The sequence below is a fragment of the Ctenopharyngodon idella genome, chromosome 3, assembly GCF_019924925.1.
Source record: "Ctenopharyngodon idella isolate HZGC_01 chromosome 3, HZGC01, whole genome shotgun sequence".
Classification (NCBI taxonomy): domain Eukaryota; kingdom Metazoa; phylum Chordata; class Actinopteri; order Cypriniformes; family Xenocyprididae; genus Ctenopharyngodon; species Ctenopharyngodon idella.
Genome location: NC_067222.1, coordinates 44,523,315 through 44,543,392, shown reverse-complemented (window position 1 = coordinate 44,543,392; position 20,078 = coordinate 44,523,315). Strand labels below are relative to the sequence as shown.

At 37.7% G+C, this 20,078-nt stretch overlaps 1 protein-coding gene across 8 annotated transcripts in view; it reads right to left on the bottom strand.

The window, feature by feature from the left end:
- The window catches only part of LOC127508047 (NACHT, LRR and PYD domains-containing protein 3-like), a 38,431-nt gene extending 18,569 nt beyond the window's left edge, over window positions 1-19,862 (bottom strand). Inside the window, exons 1-9 of one of the 8 annotated variants that reach the window (XM_051885579.1) lie at window positions 19,783-19,862; window positions 16,474-16,648; window positions 15,669-16,181; window positions 13,522-13,605; window positions 11,059-12,981; window positions 8,292-8,465; window positions 5,873-6,046; window positions 3,162-3,335; window positions 1,654-1,719 (exon numbers count right to left, since the gene is read on the bottom strand). In XM_051885579.1, the coding sequence (XP_051741539.1) occupies window positions 1,654-1,719; window positions 3,162-3,335; window positions 5,873-6,046; window positions 8,292-8,465; window positions 11,059-12,981; window positions 13,522-13,605; window positions 15,669-16,181; window positions 16,474-16,619 (3,254 nt within the window). In that variant the 5' untranslated portion in view covers window positions 16,620-16,648; window positions 19,783-19,862. Of the gene's footprint in view, window positions 1-1,653; window positions 1,720-3,161; window positions 3,336-5,872; window positions 6,047-8,291; window positions 8,466-11,058; window positions 12,982-13,521; window positions 13,606-15,668; window positions 16,182-16,473; window positions 17,347-19,782 lie in introns of those variants that run through there. The other 7 variants (XM_051885580.1, XM_051885578.1, XM_051885582.1 and 4 more) reach the window with 7 other exon arrangements.
- Between the last annotated feature and the right edge of the window lie 216 nt (window positions 19,863-20,078).

The following is a 20,078-nucleotide window of genomic DNA, read 5'->3' as shown; positions in this document are numbered from 1 at the left end:
GCCTCAATTATGCCATGTTTAGTGTCTATGGGTTCGTATCGAGAAGATTTAAATGCTTGTGTATGCGATATGTCGATACCTCATGCAACACATCATTATTACAAGAATCTTTAATAGTTCTTCTTCAAAAACTCAGCCAGTTAATCTTGCTCGGTCGTAAAAGCCCTGACAGGAGGCGTGTTGTCGCCCGGAAATACAGCATCTTCATTGGTCAGGTCAACCCTAAGAGGTGTGACTTTGACCAGAGGTTAAAAGCCAGTGCACCACGCCCTACCCTCTCTCCTTCTTGCTTCTTGGACGAATGAAGAGTCCCCCTTTTGCTCCAGGCCTCTTCAGGCCAAGGCCTGTGGGCCTGGAAAGCCTGTAGGCCTAGGCCTGCAACCCAGATATGTGCTCATCTATGAGAGAGAGAAAGAACTCTTTCCCCACTAAGAGTCAAATTAACAGCTTAAGCTGTTTCATAATACTGATTACAACTTCGAACCGAATCTTCAAGGACTCCTCAGCCTGCAAATCCGATGCTCCTCGACCTAAAGGCATCTTGTAGGTATCGTACATTTGAACACTAAACAGCGATTTAGTATTAATTTGTAAACCACCTGTGTCAGCAAAGGTGTTTTATTACTGAGGAAACTGATGATTTTCAGATTGTCTTTTCCAGATTGTCTTTGACTTTTTCCCATAGCTCCATTTCCGGTCCCACTTCCGGTTAAACTCTATCATTGCTCATTTTTACCTATGTATGTGTGTGACCTGCGTGTATGTTATGTGTTTGTTAGTTTAGTTATGAGAGATAGTTTGTGAGATAGTTAATAAAGATTGTGCACAATACATATTGGTTCTGACTCCGTCTGCTAATAAATTGCCTCTTAAGTGATTTAGATCTTGACTACATGCTCTGAGTAGTACTGTACAATAAGAATGTTGTTTTTCCATAACCTGGAAATTAACATTTCTTAGAATTAATAAACAATTAACACTGAGTGTTCACTGGACGAACAGGTTAATTGATTGTAATATTAATTTTAATGTAGCTACATCAAGTTAATCTGATTAACTGATTCACATATTCATAATTAATCATAATTAATAATCATAATGAGTTATGAATAATTATTAATATTTTCCCTTTGAGTTAATTCACTACAGTTAACAAAGAGAATGTTACTTAAATCATATTGTAAAGTTTTTAAGTTGACTAGTTAAACAGTAAAAAAAAGAAAAAAAGAAAAATCGAAATCGAAATCGTGAATCGGTCAATAGTTCTGAAAAAAAAAATCGAGATTTTATTTTTTTGTCATATCGCCCAGCCCTAGTCTGGTCCAATCACACAAAAGAGAGCTACTGTAGCTCAAAAAATTGCTGAAAAACCTAATGGTGCCCATGGGTGTCAGAACACACAGTGAAAAGCAGTTTGCTGCTTAGCAGTAGACCGGACAAAGTTCCTATGATGACCCCTGTCCACCACTGAAAGTGCATACAATGGGCACATGAGTGTCAGAACTTGACCACTCGATCAAGAGATAGCAGCAAGGATGCACTATGGGAAGAAGGCAAGCTGGTTGAGGGAGTGTGATGCTCAGGGCAATGTTCTGCTGGGAAACTTTGGGTCCTGGCATTCATGTTGATGTTACTTGGACACGTACCACCTACCTGAAGATTGTTGCAGACATTGGCAATGGTATTCCCTGATGGCAGTGGCCTGTTTCAGCTGCCGCACTGCAAAAATTGTTCAGGAATGGTTTGAGGAACATGACAAAGAGTTCTAGGTGTTGCCTCGATCTCAATATTTCACATATCTCAATCCAATTGGCATCTATGGGATGTGCTTGATGAAAAAATCTGACTCATGGAGGCCCCACCTCACAACCTGATACCACAGGACAACATTCAGAGGTCTTGTGGAGTCCTTGCCTTGACCTATCAGAGCTGCTTTGGCAGCATGAGGGGGACCAACATGATATAAGGCAGGCGGTTTTAATGCTGTGGCTGATCAGTGTATATTGCACATGTTAAGTCTATTGTGATCTAAATATAAACATGCCATTTTTGCAACCCTAGATGATACCATCTACAATCAGATGACAGAAATGCAGAGAGGTAATGAGAAAAAAACCCTGACAGATATGAATAGTTATGGAAAAAGAGCATTAAAAAAGAGCAGATAAACTGACAAATCATAAAAGAAGATAATCAAAAGAAACTAGAGGACAAAACAAAATACTGAAGACCTCAAATTAGTTTGTTGTTATAATAGAAATTCATAAATGTATTAGTTTTAGAAACAAGAAAATCAGTTTAACGCAGTCTTTACTGCAATACCTTTACTGTCTTTGACAAAATACCTTCTGTTTTTGTCTGTTACTGCTTTTCATACACTAACCTATTGCTAAGGTTAAATTTTTAACATGTGTCATTAACACTGTGTCCTCACCGACACAAGCTGTCATTACCGCAGCAATGATTTATTTATTAATAGAGATGTTTTGAGCATGTGTGATCGCAAATAAATGGAAGCAGGTGCAGCTGAATAGGCTTTTTATATGAAATGGTAAATACCAGTTTGATTCAGCATGATTGATGTGCACAAATATTAATGAATTACTATCACTGTAACATTTTTATTGTAATTGGTCAAATACTGATGTTGGAATCTTAAGTTTTTAAGTAAAGACCAAACATTAACTTCTGACATGCTCATGTTGCGATCTAGCTAGTTTTCAGTCAGCTTGTAAAACGTTGGGGTTGGGTGACGTTGTTCCATGAAGTCGTGTTAAGGCCGGGTTATAGGGCAGTGCTGCAGGGCTACTGGCCCGAAAGTAGAAACGCAACTTGATTTTGGCCTGTGTGATCGAGGTCTGAGTCTACTGGTCGCGCCTGGCACGTTGTTAGCCCTTGCTCGCACTGGCCCGACAGTGGAAAAGTGGTTAATAATTTCAGGTATTGAAGTCTCTACTAAAACGCTGATGAGTTGAATCAGGTGTGTTTCTCCAGGGGTACCCTAGATGTAGCTGGAGGATCCTGTATAAACTTTTTTTTTATTCTGTCCAGTTTGATAATTATAAAAGGATGTATTTATAATTATGTAATTATAAAACGAGAAATATAGATATGCATGTCACAAACTATTATTATAATATGAATCAATGTGAAACACAAACCTCAGTATCATGATTTGACAGTTTGGATTCTTCAGTTCAACACAGAGCAGCTTCACTCCTAAATCCTGCAGGTCATTGTTACTCAGATCCAGCTCTCTCAGGTGTGAAAGATTTGAACTCAGAGCTGATGCCAGAGCAGCACAGCCTTCATCTGTCACCAAACAGCCAGATAATCTACAACAACAGTGTACATGTTAGTGTGCAAAATTCAGCAGTGAGTTCAAAATCACTTAGCAGCCAATCACCGTTACACACAAAAGGGGTAGTGAATGACACAATCTCTGCTGTTGAACATTAAAGCTCTTTCACACCAAAGACTAATATTTAGCATGAACAAGATTCCCAAGAAACCAAAATTGTAGGCATGTCAGGCATGCAGATGAATAAGATTTTAGCTTTGGGCCTGGAGGTGCTAAAATAATTAAAACTGTTTTGATTGTCTGCATTAAAACTTAAAAGTATATAGAACTGGCACTTAAACATACACATGGAGCTGCGGTTGTCTTTGCACTCTATGAAATTTTACAATTATAAAACAATTTTGGGCTTTAGATAAAATGTTTGCGGTTCATGGACCTTTTGAACTACTGGAATATTCCAAAAACATTCACACTTTTGCCAACATTTTGACAACACTTTTTGTTCAAATACACATGGTAGACAGAATAACCAAATAACAGGCAGAGTCCAGGAAAACAGGCAAGACGGTAAACAAGCAAACAAGGCAATTCAGGTAACAGGCAGAAGATCAAAACACAAAAATAAAAGGGCTCAGAAATGCAGTATAGTATTAACACTAACAAGACTTTGCAAAGAGTGGATAGAAGCACAGAACTTAAATAGACTAAATAGGTGGAAGTAATCATAGTCTGGGCAATGGGTTATGGGAGATGTAGTTCATGATGGAGGAGATAAAGAGTCAAGAAGAGTGCCCTCATTGGGCACTCTAGCTGGTGGATGTAACAAATGAAGGTGACACATATTCTAACCTACAGCATAAATGTCTTAAAGATTTGTAAAAGGGGGGGAAAAAAACATGTGTCACTATTTTGGGTGACCCAACAAAACAAATTAGCATATTATGGGTTATTATTTCTTATTATTATTCTTATTATTTTGGGTTATTGGGGGCCAAGCACCGAAGGTGCGTAGGCACCTATTGTATCCGTTGGCATTATTATTATTCTTCCATTTCTTCCGCTCAGGAAGTCTATGGCAGCCCATAGAACCGCTTGTGGGAAAGTTATGAAATTTGGCACACTGATAGAGGATACTCTGAAATGTCAACATAGCAAATTTGGAGTCTCTAACTCAATCCCTCTAGCGCCACCAACTGTCCAAATTTGCACTTACATTTGTGCTAATAACTTTTGAACGGTAATGGTTAGAAACAAAATTCTTTCATCCTCTGATTCCGTGGCTCGTGCCAATTCTAAAGCATCCTATGATCCTATTTTGCGTTATGATAATTTGTCCGCCATGTTGAATTTTGCGAAAAACCCACATTTTTTTAAACTCTTCCTAGACGCTTTGTTTGATTTTCATGAAAATCAAATCAGATCATCTTTAGAACATGCTGGCCAAAAATTATTAAAAGCTTTTTGATTAACCCAACCGTTCTTGAATAACATGCAAATAAAATTAACATAGACCACCCCAAATTGGACTCAAGGTTATATCTCCACAACGCTTTATCATATTCAGACCAAACTTAGTACATGTCATCCAAGCATGACCAGAGGCTACATGCAGTGTTTTGGTTCAGCGCCACTTACTGGTCCGGAGATACGAAAAATGGTTATTTTTGCTATTTGCTATTTGCTATTTTTGGTTTGTCCAAATAGCATCATGCTGAGTTGAATGATATCCAATTTTCCCATATCAGCCATTTTTGGCATCGGCCATTTTGAATTTTGTGCTAAAATGCTGTATTTTATGAACACATTAGTGTATCGTTACAAAACTCGGTATGGGTCATCAGCACGATGCCCTGAAGGAGCCTGAGAAGTTTCAAGCCAGCGCCACCTAGTGGTAAAAATCAAATATTCAAATGCTTATAACTTTGGGTGTGTTCAGCTCATTTTCACGGGAGTCATCTCCTTATACTCCTGAATCCCTACTGAGTCCAACGATACCAAATATGCTAAGTTTTGACTTATGGTTTGTGTGAAGTGGTGATTTAGCGCTTAAAAAACTTTTGCGAATATGCTAGGTTTCGACTTATGGTTTGTCCACCATGTTGAATTTTGCGATAAACATACGTTTTCGAACTCGTCCTATACGCTTTGTTTGATTTTCAAGACTTCATTTTTCCATGAAGTTGTGTTAAGGTCGGGTTATAGGGCAGTGCTGCAGGGCTACTGGCCTGACAGTAGAAACGCAACTTGATTTTAGCCTGTGTGATTGAGGTCCGAGGCTATTGGTTGCGCCTGGCACATTGTTAGCCCTTGCTCGCACTGGCTCGACAGTGGAAAAGTGGCTAATAATTTCAGGTATTGAAGTCTCTACTAAAAAGCTGATGAGTTGAATCAGGTGTGTTTCTCCAGGGGTACCCTAGATGTAGCTGGAGGACCCTGTATAAACTTTTTTTATTCTGTCCAGTTTGATAATTATAAAAGGATGTATTTATAATTATGTAATTATAAAACGAGAAATATAGATATGCATGTCACAAACTATTATTATAATATGAATCAATGTGAAACACAAACCTCAGTATCATGATTTGACAGTTTGGATTCTTCAGTCCAACACAGAGCAGCTTCACTCCTAAATCCTGCAGGTCATTGTTACTCAGATCCAGCTCTCTCAGGTGTGAAAGATTTGAACTCAGAGCTGATGCCAGAGCAGCACAGCCTTCATCTGTCACCAAACAGCCAGATAATCTACAACAACAGTGTACATGTTAGTGTGCAAAATTCAGCAGTGAGTTCAAAATCTATTTGGGTTATTTGGGTTATTTGGGGTCAAGCTAAGTTTTGACTTATGCTAAGTTTTGACTTATGGTTTGTGTGAAGTGTTGATTTAGCGCTTAAAAAACTTTTGAGAATATGCTAGGTTTCGACTTATGGTTTGTCCAACATTTTGAATTTTGCGAAAAACATACGTTTTCGAACTCGTCCTAGACGCTTCGTTTGATTTTCATGAAAATCAAATCAGATCATCTTCAGTCCATGCTGACAAAAAGTTATTAAAAGCTTTCTGATAAACACAACCATTCTCTAGTAACACGCAAATTAAATTAACGTAGAGCACCGAAATTGGACTCAAGGCTGTATCTCTGCAACGCTTTATCATATTCAGACCAAACTTGGTACATGTCATCCCAAGCATGAATCATGCTGAGTTGAATGATATCCAATTTTCCCATATCAGCCATTTTGGGCGTCGACCATTTTGAATTTTGTGCTAAAATTCTGTATTTTACGCATATGAACGCATTAGCATATCGTTACGGAACTCGGTATGAGTCATCAGCACGATGCCCTGAAGAAGCCTGAGAAGTTTCAAGCCAGCGCCACCTAGTGGTATGATCAAATATTCAAATGCTTATAACTTTGGGTGTGGTCGACTTATTTTCACATGAGTCATCTCCTTTGACTCCTGAATCCTTGCCGAGTCCAACGATACCAAATATGCTAGGTTTTGACTTATGGTTTGTGCAAATTGGTGATTTAGCGTTTAAAAAACTTTTGCGAATATCTTCGAAACCGTTAGTCCGATCGAGACAAAACCACTGTAGGAAACACAAAACCTTAGCTGGTTAACTAAATGCTAATGTCCAACTGTCAAAATTTTGATAGGAAGTGGCAAAAAAATCAAAACAAAGTCATCCATTGGTCATTTTTTATGTTCTCATACATATAAATGTTTATAACTCCAAAACGAAATGAGATATTTTCACCAAATTTGACACACACATGTATGGGCTCACTGTGAGGACACATTGTGGGATTGTGCCTCTTGGTGGCGCTATAATTGAACAAAACACGAAATTGCAACTAACTACAATACAATATTATTATATAAAATGCTATATTATATGAATTCATTGGTGTACCATTACAAAACTTAGTATGTGCCATTGGCACCATCCTCTGAAGGTTTTCAGATGGTTTCGAGACTGCGCCACCTTGTGGTCAAACACTGTAATAATTTTTTTAAAAAATGCTAATAGCTTTATAAAACTGTTGCCTATAGTAATGAGACTGGTCTTAATAGATTCCGTGGGTCATGCTGAGAACATTGATGCCAATTTTGCTATAGTCAGCCAAACTTCCTGTCCGCCTGTTTGATTTTCTTAAAAACATACTTTTTCTAACTACTCCTAGACTGTTGGTCCAATATTCAGCAAAATCGTATCATATTCAGGCCATGCCAGATTTCGTGTTGACAGACGAAACCCTTTTTTGTATACCACAGCAATGAATTTGAGGCTTGATGCCAAAATGACTCTCGAGGCTGTATCTCTACAATGCTTTGACATGTTGACACCAAACTTTGCGATTGTCATTGTCACCTCAGTCTGACCATACCGCATCAATTTGGTCACAGCGCCACCTATTGGTCAAAAGTGATAAACCAGTAAATCTTTATTATTGACTGTATTTGTGATTTTTCAGCTCTTTTGCCTAAAATGATCTTAATGGGTCTTTAATTGCTCACTGTTGTGGTTGGTCTGATGCTCATAGCCATGTTGGCTGGCTTGTTGTGCCGCCCTTGTACTTGGCCCCGTAAATGCTGCTTACAGCTTTAATTATTTATTATTATTTTATTTCTGTTTATATTCAAAATAATCCAAACACAAAGACGATTAACAAAATTAGATTAGAAAAGCAAAAACTCAAGGAAAAAAAAACAGCAACAGTGGCTAATGTAGGGCTGAACATAGAGAAAGGTAATTTTGTCACAAAAACATGTTTATAAAATGATAAAAATATATACAGTTTCACTTTTTGCCTCAAATCTTTGGACCAAACTGTATACACATTTCCCAGGGCAGTTAGATTTAGACTTATGAAGGGAAAAAATTAACAATTTTCAATTTCTCAAAATATTTTCTTCTTAAACATCCTTGACAGGGGTCTGTACTTATTAACATCACAAAATTAATCAGTGTGAAATACAAACCTCAGTATGCTGAGTTGACAGTTTGGACTCTTCAGTCCAGCAGAGAGCAGCTTCGCACCGAAATGCTGCAGGTGATTGTTACTCAAGTCCAGCTCTCTCAGGGGGGAGTTTGATGATTGTAGAGCTGAAGCCACAATTTCACAGTGCTGATCAGTGAGATTACAGTAAGCCAATCTGAAAACAGCAAGGACTCTGGTTAAAATGCATGCTGTTGTGCTGATGTCCCCTTGCGCAAAGAAAATATATTTCCATATATTTATGATCAATATATTAAATGGTTTAAATATATATACAGAATAATATGGTGGCCGAGAGTGCTCAACATGCTGCAACTGAATAAAACACATGCAAATAGAAAAACACCAGCAAATTAAGAAAACATATTCATCAGTTTGACCTACACGTGCTGCGAATACTCACAATGCAAGCAAATACAGAAACGTATTGCATATATTCAAAACGCAAACAGAAACACACTGCAAAAGTTCACAACGCTACCAAATGCAGAAAATCACAGCAAATACTCACAACACACACACGATCAGGCTGTTCAAATAAACAAAAAACTCAACTTTCAGGTCATCGACAACACCACTGACGAGTAGACACTGAACAATAATCAGGTCCCAGCCAGGTTCGTCACTTGTTGGGTTGCCCTTGAAATATTTCTGTTCTGGTCTGTCCTATGTGCAGCACGTTTCTATATTTGATTGCATTGTGAATATTTGCAGCGTACGTGTTTTCAAACTGATAAAGATGTTTTCTTAATTTGCTGGTGTTTTTTGCATGCTTTTTCTTCATTTGCAGCATGTTGAGCTCTCTCGACCAACGTAGAATAATATATTTTATCAATATATTACAATATATTGGAATACATAAGGAATTGATGCTTTTCATATATTATAAAAATATGTGACAATATATTTACTATAATGTGTATTCACATGAGTTACTTTCACTCAATTGAGTTATGTTGCTACCACACTACTGTAAGTATTTGAGGTGAGTTTATAAGAAAAGTTTTGTTGGTATTACTTAAGGGTGCATGTTGAAAACATGTAAAGTTTAATTGGTCAAACACAAATTAGTCGAGTTCAAAATACTCAAAATTGTCATGCAAATACTTGTCTCGATTATTTTTTTTATTTAAACCAAGGCAATATTTTGCTTGAGAATGCATTAGAAATGCTTGAGAAATTTCTCAACCAGTTCCCACACTACAATTTTTTTTTTTGCCTTGGCTTAACTAAAAAAAATTGAGGCAACTTTTTGCATGAGAATTTTGAACATACTGAACTCAACTAATTTGTGTTTGACTAATTAGACTTTACATCAGGGTTCCTCAAATTAGACCCTGGAGGGCCACTGTCCTGAAGAGGTTAGCTCAAACATGTTCTCCAAATATTTTTATCAGCTTGTTCAAGTGTGTTTGATTAGGGCTTAAACTAAACTCCTGGACCTAAAGGACTGGATTTGAGGAACCCTGCTTTCAACATGCACTTTACAGTACTCAAAATTATTCAATATATTGTAATTAATGCAATATATTATTACACATCATCGCACATTTTGGTTGTCTCTCACATCAGTCACACCCAATTCAATTCTTGCAGTCTCTACTAATGAGCTGATGAGTCAAATCAGGTGTGTTAGATGAGGGAGACATCTAAAATGCACAGTGATGGGGGACCCAGGACAGGTTTGAGAAGCACTGCCTTAGTCAAACAACTTCACCATGAAAGATCATGTTAGTTTAACATTCACTCTCTGGTCTGTTCCAAAAAATTGGTCCAAAAATTAAAATAAAGGTGTGTGATTTTTTTTATAGATACATTCTGTACATTATGGCTCTTCAACTCCAGTCCTGGAGGGCTGACTTTAGTTCCAACCCTAATTAAACACACCTGTCTGTAATTTTCAAGTAGATCTGAACAATGAGATTAGCTTGTGTGAAGATATTTGGAGGGCAAGTGTCTTAAACTCAGCAGGACACTGGTACTCCAGGACTGGAGCTGATTACATTATGTATATGATAAGTTACATAAATCAGTTCTATTGACTAACATGGCATCAACAACTGCCTTAAGCCCCGGGTATACTTCAGGCGTCCGCGTTCGTGCACCGTCCGCAAGACATAATTTTTGTCATGCGGAGGGCTCACGGCCAGCCGCACACCCCGACATTTCGAGACTGCGCGGTGCGCGTGCAACAGTGCATGCGCAAGCAGGACAGAAGAGTCCACTAGGTGGCAATACGCACAGTGCTGAGCACAATGCACAGTCGTCAAAGAAGAGTGTGTAAGGAGCGATTCAAAAACAAGATGAGTAAATTCAGACGCATGCCTTCTCCATCGTTATTGATTCATGTTCTCTTGGTGCATCTTCTGAACTATCTTGCAATTGCACTATTTTTCTTCTCCGAATCTGCCCAGTGAATGTCCCATTGATGACACAATGTCTGGTAAGAGTATAGAAAAAAATGTACTGTGCATGTGTCGAACTCAGTCATCCGCACGCATCCGTGGTTTAGCATACTTTGAAAGATGCGCGGATGCAACTGCGTGCGAGATGCACCCGGGCGCGGAATGTGAAATATACCCGGGGCTTTAGAGTTGGACTACTTTTACTGGTAGCTTGGTTATGTTTACAAAGTATAAAACTATTTTACAAAAAAAAAAAAAAAAACTGTTTGTGAACACAAACTCCAGTAAAACTCATCAAACCTTAATCAAAACTTCTGTCAAAAATAATTATGTTTACACACTCACATGGCTTTTCTGCAGTTCCTCACAGCAGGTACCAGTCTCCATCTTCCCTCTTTTGATTTGATGTTCTTCAAAAAGTCTAACTCATCCATCACCTCCTCTGACATCAAGATCATGTTTGCCAAAGTTGAGCATTGTGCAAGAGAAAGACTTTTTCTTTTTGTTTTAGAGTTTAAAAACTTCTGCATTTCTTTAACAACAGAATTGTCCTTCATCTCAATCAAGCAGTGTGACAGATTCATCCATCTTTCAGGACTGACATTGTTTTTTTGACCTCGTTTGAGGTTTTGGATTATTTTCTTGATGCTTTCTGGGTTGTTCTCTGTGTGAATCAGCACATCCTGTAAGACTCTCTGATTGGACTCCAGTGAGATGCCATGAAGGAATCGAAGGAAAAGATCCAGGTGTCCATTTTTACTCTTCAAGGCTTCATTCATTGCTCCCTTCAGAAACACATCCAGAGGAACATTCCCAGATTCTTCTGTCAGGAACATTTTCAGAACCTCACTGTTTTTGTGTAAATAGCAGAAAAACACATACAGAGCTGCAAAAAACTCCTGAAAGCTCAGATGTACAAAGCTGTAAACCTTCCTGTGATAAATTACAGATTCCTCCCTAAAGATCTCAGTGCAAATCCCAGAATACACTGAGGCATCAGTGACGTCTATGCCGCTCTCTCTCAGGTCCTCCTCATAGAACATCACATTGCCCTTCATCAGCTGATTGAAAGCCAGTTCAGCAAGTTTCACAATCACTTCTCTGTTGGACTGCAGGAGTTTCTCTGGATCTCTCTCTTCATACTTCTGGTTCCTCATACTAGTTTGAATGAGCAGGAAGTGTATGTACATTTCAGTCAGAGTTTGAGGGATTTCTGCACTGAGATCTTGTTTCAGGATGTTTGAAAGCACAGTGGCTGAGATCCAGCAGAAGACGGGTATGTGGCACATGATGTGGAGACTTCTTGCTCTTCTGATGTGTGAGATGATTCTGCTGGCTTGATGCTCATCACTGATTCTCTTCCTGAAATATTCCTCCTTCTGAGGGTCATTGAATCCCTGAATTTCTGTCACACGGTTGATGTAGTTAGAGGGGATCTGATTGGCTGCTGCTGGTCTGGTGGTGATCCAGATGAGAGCAGACGGAAGAAGATCTCCTTTCATGAGGTTTGACATCAACACACCCACTGATGAAGTCTCAGTCACATCAGAAACTTTCTCACCGTCTGAAAACATCAGTGTAATTCTGCTTTCATCCAGACCATCAAAGATGAACACAACTGTACATTCATCATACATCTTTGAGTCCAGATATTGAAGTTCAGGATGAAAGTCCAGCAGAAGTCTGTGAAGACTGTACTGATGATCTTTAATCAAGTTCAGCTCTCTAAATGGAAGTACAAACATGAAATCTACATCCTGATTGGCTTTTCCCTCGGCCCAGTCCAGAATGAACTTCTGCACAGAAACAGTTTTTCCAATCCCAGCGATGCCTTTAGTAAGAACAGTCTTGATTTTGTCTTTCTTCTCTCTTCTCTTCTCCTTATATCCTGGTTCAGGTGAAGGATCAAAGATGTCATTGCAGTTGATTGGAGTGTCTTGGAGTGTCTTGTAACTTTTCTCCATCTGTAGCACCTCATGTTCTTCATTCACCCCTTCACTCTCTCCCTCTATGATGTACAGCTGTGTGTAAATCCTGTTCAGGAGGGTCTGATTCTCTTGTAGTTTGACTCCCTCAAATACGCTCTCATATCTGTTCTTCATGCTGGTTTTGTGCTGGTTTTTGACTCTCTGAAGATCACAATGCACTGGTTGGTGAGAATCGAGCTGCAGGGCTGCTTCTGTGTCATGATGACTGATGTGTTTCTGACAGGAGGAGGACGTGAAGGTCTGACAGGACACATATCCGATCTGATCAGCTCTCTCACCACTGAAAAGACATTAAGATGAACAGAGAGACAAAAACAAAGAGAAAAGATCTTTATCAAAATAAAGAACATATTTAAATGTCTATGATATTACATGATTCTATATATGAAATCATACCACAACCACATTTAGAAAGAAGTGTACGATTAATAGACTAAAATATAATTAATCTTTTGTCCAACTGATTTCTTGATTACTGTCAATATAATGCTGATGCAGAAAACCCATGTGTCAAAAATCCAGTGTCATAGAGACATAAGAGAAGTGACAGAGAAGCATATAAAAACACTATTTAACAAAGCAGCTGTATTTAACAAAGCCCTACCAACTCTTACTTTACATTATGATTTCTGTTTCTGTGTTGTATTTGTTGTTAAAAAAGAGAACATGATTTCAGTATATGATTTATTTATTTATTTTTTCTGTCTAAAAGAACTTTAATGCAGAAATAATATAAAAACATAACAATTTCCCTCTTCTTGTTTCTGTGTACACTCAGTGTTTTTGTGTTGAATGTCTCACTCTACATTAATATACTCACAGAGCGTCAAACGGCACTGCTTCATTACTGAGATCAGGGGGCTGTAGAGGAGATGCTGCTCTCTTTCTCTTCCTGCTGATGATTCTGAGAAAAAGAGAGAAATATTTCAGATTGTTTCTTTGCAAATTATCTGTGTGCTCCAATAAATTTACTCCAATACTGGTTTATAGAGCATCTAAAGAAAAGAAAACAGAGGTCTTGTCAACAGCAAGAGCAAGACATACTTCAAACAATTACACATGAAATATAAGAAAATTAAACTGAGCCAGTATGCATGTTAAATACTAACTGAATGAGAGAGGTTCAGCAGGCAGGAAAAAAAATACCCAGTTGCTCAAGTTACCCTAATTGCTATTAATGCAATACTGTTAATGAAACCTGTTTTCTCTTTAAAATAAGATATATAAACTTATCAATGTTTTAATCAATGTTAATTTAATGAAGCAGACAGAGATTACTGTTTACCTTTATCCTTTTCCTAATTATATGACAAAATATTTTAAGTTGAAACGGACCAATAATTAGAGGGATGTCGCAATTACCTGATTTCACAATTAACCGCGATTAAAATGGTCACAGTTAATAAACCATAATAATTTGGAAGCTATGGTTAAAAAACAGAAAAAAAAAAACATGAAAAAGAGTCTTTTGGACTGGGATAATCTTGCAGAAGACATCTGCCTGGATGCTCTGTGAGGCTGTTACTAGCTGAGTTCACGAGGTGATTATCTGGGTCAGGCAGGACGCATGCATAGCATGAACTTTCAGCGCATGTGAATCTCTCAAAATGAAAACATCCCCTGAAGCAGCAAATTAAATAAGCTATTTGGAAGCATTTTGGATGTCTAAAAAATATTCAGGAGTGTGAATACTTATGTACATGTGATTTTTCATTTTTTATTTTTAATAAATTTGCAAATATTTCAAACAAACTTCTTTCACATTGTCATTATGGGGTATTGTTTGTAGAATTTTGAAGAAAATAATGAATTTAATTCATTTTGGAATAAGGCTGTAACATTACAAAATGTGGAAAAAGTGAAGCGCAGTGAATACTTTCCGGATGCACTTAAACCAGCAGTTCCTAAACCCTGGTCCGGGAGCACCCCCAGAACTGCACATTTTAGATGTCTCCCTAATCAAATACACCTGATTCAGCTCATCACCTCATTAATAAAGACTCCAAAGCTGCTTTTCCACCATCAGGCCAAACCTATTCTCTTTACTTAACTGTTCCATTCCATGTCGATCTGGCCCAGACTGTATGGCTATATTGTTTCATTTTCAGGGCCAAAGTATACTTCACTTTTTACGTGTACACAACGGTCAGTGTACATTGCGCGTGATGCGAATTTCGTCATCAGAATATTAAACACGTACTCATGTACGCATGTGAGCATTTACATTTTTTTGCAGTAATTACTTTATCCACAAGGTGGCAACCATGCTATGGGGGTGTCGAATTCACAAGGTAGTCAAAGAAAAACTGCATAAACAGAACAGACCGGAATGCGTACCAGGCAACTGACGAGTAACACCGTTTCAACGTTGATTTTTACTCTCATTTGGCACTTTTAACCCTGGCTACTATGCTAAGGGTGTCCAGCAGATGGCACCACGAGTTGGCTATGTGCAGCGCTGTCAGAAGCAATCCGTAGCTACAATAAATAAATGTATGAGAAAATGTAACATTTTGCAGTTTATTTAGTAACTAGATTGTTAAAGGCCATTTCGCAATTTGGATATATCTTGGATTTACGAAATTCACATGGGTCATACTTTTCAGGTCGGAAAATATGCAAATCTGTATAAATACGGAAAAAATCACATCCCTGGTTTATCTGTAATAAATTCTGTGTTCAATTAAAGTATTTCTTTCTACAGCTACTTTTTGTAATGCCTATTTGATGCTTTTCTCATTTAACATAATGACTTCAAATTATCTTTTCTTGCGGGTAATTTCTCAGCCAAATTTGATGTGCGAATAATTTGCGATTAATTAGATTATTGGAACATGATGTAATTAATTAGATTAAACATTTCACTTGCATGACAGCCCTATTATTAACATCAATAATCAGAGAAAAGAACATCAGTGAGCGAATCATCATGTTAAAAAAATTCACATCCAAATTCATGATACTCACACAGTGTCAGAGGTCAGAGCAGGTCCATCACTGAGATAAGGGGGCTGATGCATGGAGTTGTTACTCTTCATAGACACACAGATGGATACTGGAGATGGTCCATCACGGAGATCAGGGGGCTGAAACATGGAGTTATTACTCTTCATAGACACACAGCTGAATCCTGGAGATGGTCCATCACTGAGATAAGGGGGCTGATGCATGGAATTGTTACTCTTCATAGACACACAGCTGAATCCTGGAGATGGTCCATCACTGAGATAAGGGGGCTGATGCATGGAGTTGTTACTCTTCATGGACACACAACTGAATCCTGGAGATGGTCCATAACTGAGATAAGGGGGCTGATGCATGGAGTTGTTACTCTTCATAGACACACAGCTGAATACTGGAGATTGTTCATAATTGAGATGAGGGGGCTGAAACAAGGAGTTGTTACTTTTCATAGACACACAGCTGGATACTGGAGATGCTGCTCTCTGAGTGTGAACAGAAGCCTCCTTCAATCTATTTCTGTAACAACATACAAGTGCTTACAATAAAACACTACTGCAGTTGTTGAAAGAGAATAAATGTAGGAAGAGTCAAGGGTCAAGTGCTCAACAAAAGAAAACACTAATCGCCATAATAGTGACTTACTTCAAACAATACATTTTCAAACAACATCAACAAGATTTTTTTTAGACATATGAAAGAAATAAAGTCAAACTGGTCTTTATTATTATTAACATTTATATTCAGAGAAAAGAACCTCAGTGAGTCAATCATTTGTTAAACAATTCACATCCAACTTCATGATACTCACACAGAGTCAGAGGTCACAGCAGGTCCTTCATTGAGATAAGGGGGCTGATACATGGAGTTGTTACTCTTCACAGACACACAGCTGAATCCTGGAGATGCTGCTCTCTGAGTGTGAACAGACGCCTCCTCTTTCACATACCCACTCATTTTTAGGCATACTTCTGCTTCTCTTCTTTCTAGATAAGAGATCTTATTTACATTTAGTCATTTAACAGACGCTTTTCTCCAAAGCGACTTACAAATGAGAATAGTAGAAGCAGTCAAATCAACATGAGTACAACAGTATGTAAGTGCCGTGTCAAGTCACAGTTTCATCAGTAAAGTGCTCGTAGCAAGGTTTTTTTTTTTTTTTTTTTTTTTAATACAAATAGATGGAGAGAGAATAGTAAAATATAAATAAAAAGTAAGTGCTAATATTACTGGGTCAAGTGCTGACGAAAAAGATATGTCTTTAGCAGTTTTTTGAAAATGGCTGAAGACTCAGCTGCTCGGATAGAGCGTGGTAGGTCATTCCACCAGCCAGGAACAGACCAGGAGAAGGTCCATGAGAGTGATTTTGTGCCCCTTTGGGATGGCACCACAACGCACCATTCACTTGCAGAATGCAAGCTTCTGGAGGGCGCATAAGTCTGAAGTAGTGAGTTTAGGTATAGTGGTGCAGAGCCAGTGGTTGTTCTGTAGGCAAACATTAGAGCCTTGAATTGGATGCGAGCGGCTATTGACAGCCAATAGCAGCTATTGGCAGCCAATAACACAATAACAATTCCAGGCCTGTTTGTGGAAACAGAGAATATACACTAAATTTTGACACAAGTATCAGTACTAGCTGGTCACAAAAAGTGAGGTGATACAGGAGCAAAAGTGGCCGGCCCCCCCATGGTATTGATGCTATTGGGGGCTCAAGAAGCTGCTGTTTACAGTGATTTTAATACAGTTAAGTGCTGTTGATATGATCACTCATAAAACACAGATACAGCACAACACACTGTTGGCGCAATAATACTGTGATAATGAGCTCACAGGAGTGCGTTTATAGACAGGGGTGCACATAAGTGGTCCGCAAGCACGCATGTGCGACCAAAATAACAAAATGCGCTGGGTAAATTAAGTTCAGACCACTCATTTGCGTGCCGACATGATTGACAGCTGTTAATGCACAATCACCCTTTTAGATCAACTAACTGTAATACTGTATAAGATTCCTATTTGAACTGAATGCATAATAAATCTGCCAGTTTCAGAGCAAAACGCAAAGCTGTGACATTCACTGATGCACTTCACTTGGCAGTGCTAAAACCGGCAGTGCATACTTACTTCTTGGCAAACTGCCAAAATAAAAGCTTGTGGATTTTAGGTTCAAAAATGTTGAAAATTCATATACAAATAAAGAAGTAAAAAAGATTTTTTTTTTTTAAATATTAGCATTGCATTTTTAGGTGTACTATAAAATAATTGTATTTTTATTTAATACTCGTTTTTATATTTTAAAAAATAATAGTATTATCACACTTTATTTATTACTTTATTACTATAAAAAACTACCTAAATGAAGTGCAATAATGCTATTATTAATTATTTTATTTTTTATAATTATATATATATATATATATATATATATATATATATATATATATATATATATATATATCTGTCACGAATCTTGCGCTGCTCTGTCAAAAAATAAGAAATGTTTGATGTTGAACTATTATCTTCATCCTAAACTCTATTCCTAAACTAAAATATGTTTTACAGATGTTGCTGTTGCTTGTTTCTGTATTCATATACAGTGATTCATTCTTCTTTTTAGTTAACAATACAACCAGCTACAATCATCAGTTATGTTGTGTGCACAAATTATATCTGCAGATTTTGGCACAGTTAAGGTCCGGTCATTTGGATACTGTATTTGGTATCTTCTTGTAATGGGTAATTTACTTTCGGCAAGAGACATTTGGGGTAATGTTGGACCGTAAACCCATAAACCGTTGTGTGAGACAATGATATTTGCAGTTACCACAAAACATGCCATGATACGGTAAGATGTATCGGCATTATGATATTATGTGCCTATTTAACACAACCAGTTACATTTTTATTAACTCACAAATGCAACCAAAATATAACATTACACGTCCATTTAATTGAACACTCAAAACCGTACTTTCGTATTCTTCAAAAAGCTTACGCTGTATGTCCTACGCCTTCCCTATTCTACTTACGGAACGAACGCAGCGCCAGTTCCGTTTTTTCCATAAGTAGAATAGGGAAGGCGTAATGTTATATTTTCGTTGCATTTGTGAATAATCAGAAATTAATTTCCGCCCTGTGACTGCTGGAACTGTGTATCTGCAGCTGTTAAAGTAGTGCCTATCAGAGCAGACAAAAGTCTTTTGCAAACAAGCTGTTGAGCTCATGTTTTCTTCTGATTGGCACTCAAATTTGTACAACTCATAATTTCCATTAAAACACATTATATTTGTCCCAAATCATTATAAATTTATCTACCGGAGCTTCAGCAAATCAACAGTGAACAATGTAATAGTTAATAGAACATGCTTAAATGTGGAGGAGATTAAAGCAGAGTAAAAACTTTCCATGCTTGTATTTGTTATGCGCCCTTGCCATTTTTACATTCTTGCACATGGAGATTCAAACGAGAACTTTTTTTTTTTCCTTTGTACTGAGTTCAAGTTTGGTATGATAGAACTGTTACGATCAATTTATTTTGACAACTAGAATGTTAAACATTCTCTGTTTACTTTTTCAGCTGCAAGTTTTTGAAACTCACTGTCTAACTGAGAATTGCTGAAGTGTTCACTGATTATATAAAATATAATGAAGGTTGACTAATCTTTGAACAATGTAGTTATTTGCATGTCACATCCATGAGAATGAAATTATGGAGAACAAGCTTTTGGGGGTTTTAAGAACCAGAACCAAGCTGTCTGAGCAAGTTGAACTTTAGGAGTTTATCTTAATATGCCTGGAGGTGAGGAATAAGACAAAAAATATATTTTATATTAATAATGGTAAAATTCACTCAGTATTACTTGATCTATTCCACCACCCTCTTTGTTCAATTTTGAAGTGAACTTTTGCCTGTATTATATTTACTGTTTTGGACTTCCACCTTGAATAGGCCTACACGAATAAGTTACAGTCGCAGTCGGTGTGTTGATAGAGCTGAGTTTGTCTTCAACGCCCTGCGCTGCTGCACTCTAGTAAGAGAGAGGCGAACACCGTCTACATGTTTGTTTAGACGCAAAAGGTCCTCGTTGATATTATATGAATTATATACGTTTTAACTTACCGTAAGTGAGGACGTTAGATTTTGACTCCCATGAAATGGTGTCTAGTCATCTGATACGATCGCTTTCGATTTCACCAAAGAATACTGTCAAGAAGCGAAACTCAATAGAACGTTCCACTGCAACACCGGCGCTCAGCAGCAGCCCTGCGTTTCCGCCATTTTGGGGTGAAAGTGACTCGGCAGACCACTAGTTTCTATGACAATATCAGCTGCTTTGTTAAAAAAAAGAAAAAGAAAAAAAAAGTAGCCTACATTAAAGCTGAAATCCAACCTGAATGATGAAAACATAGAAAACC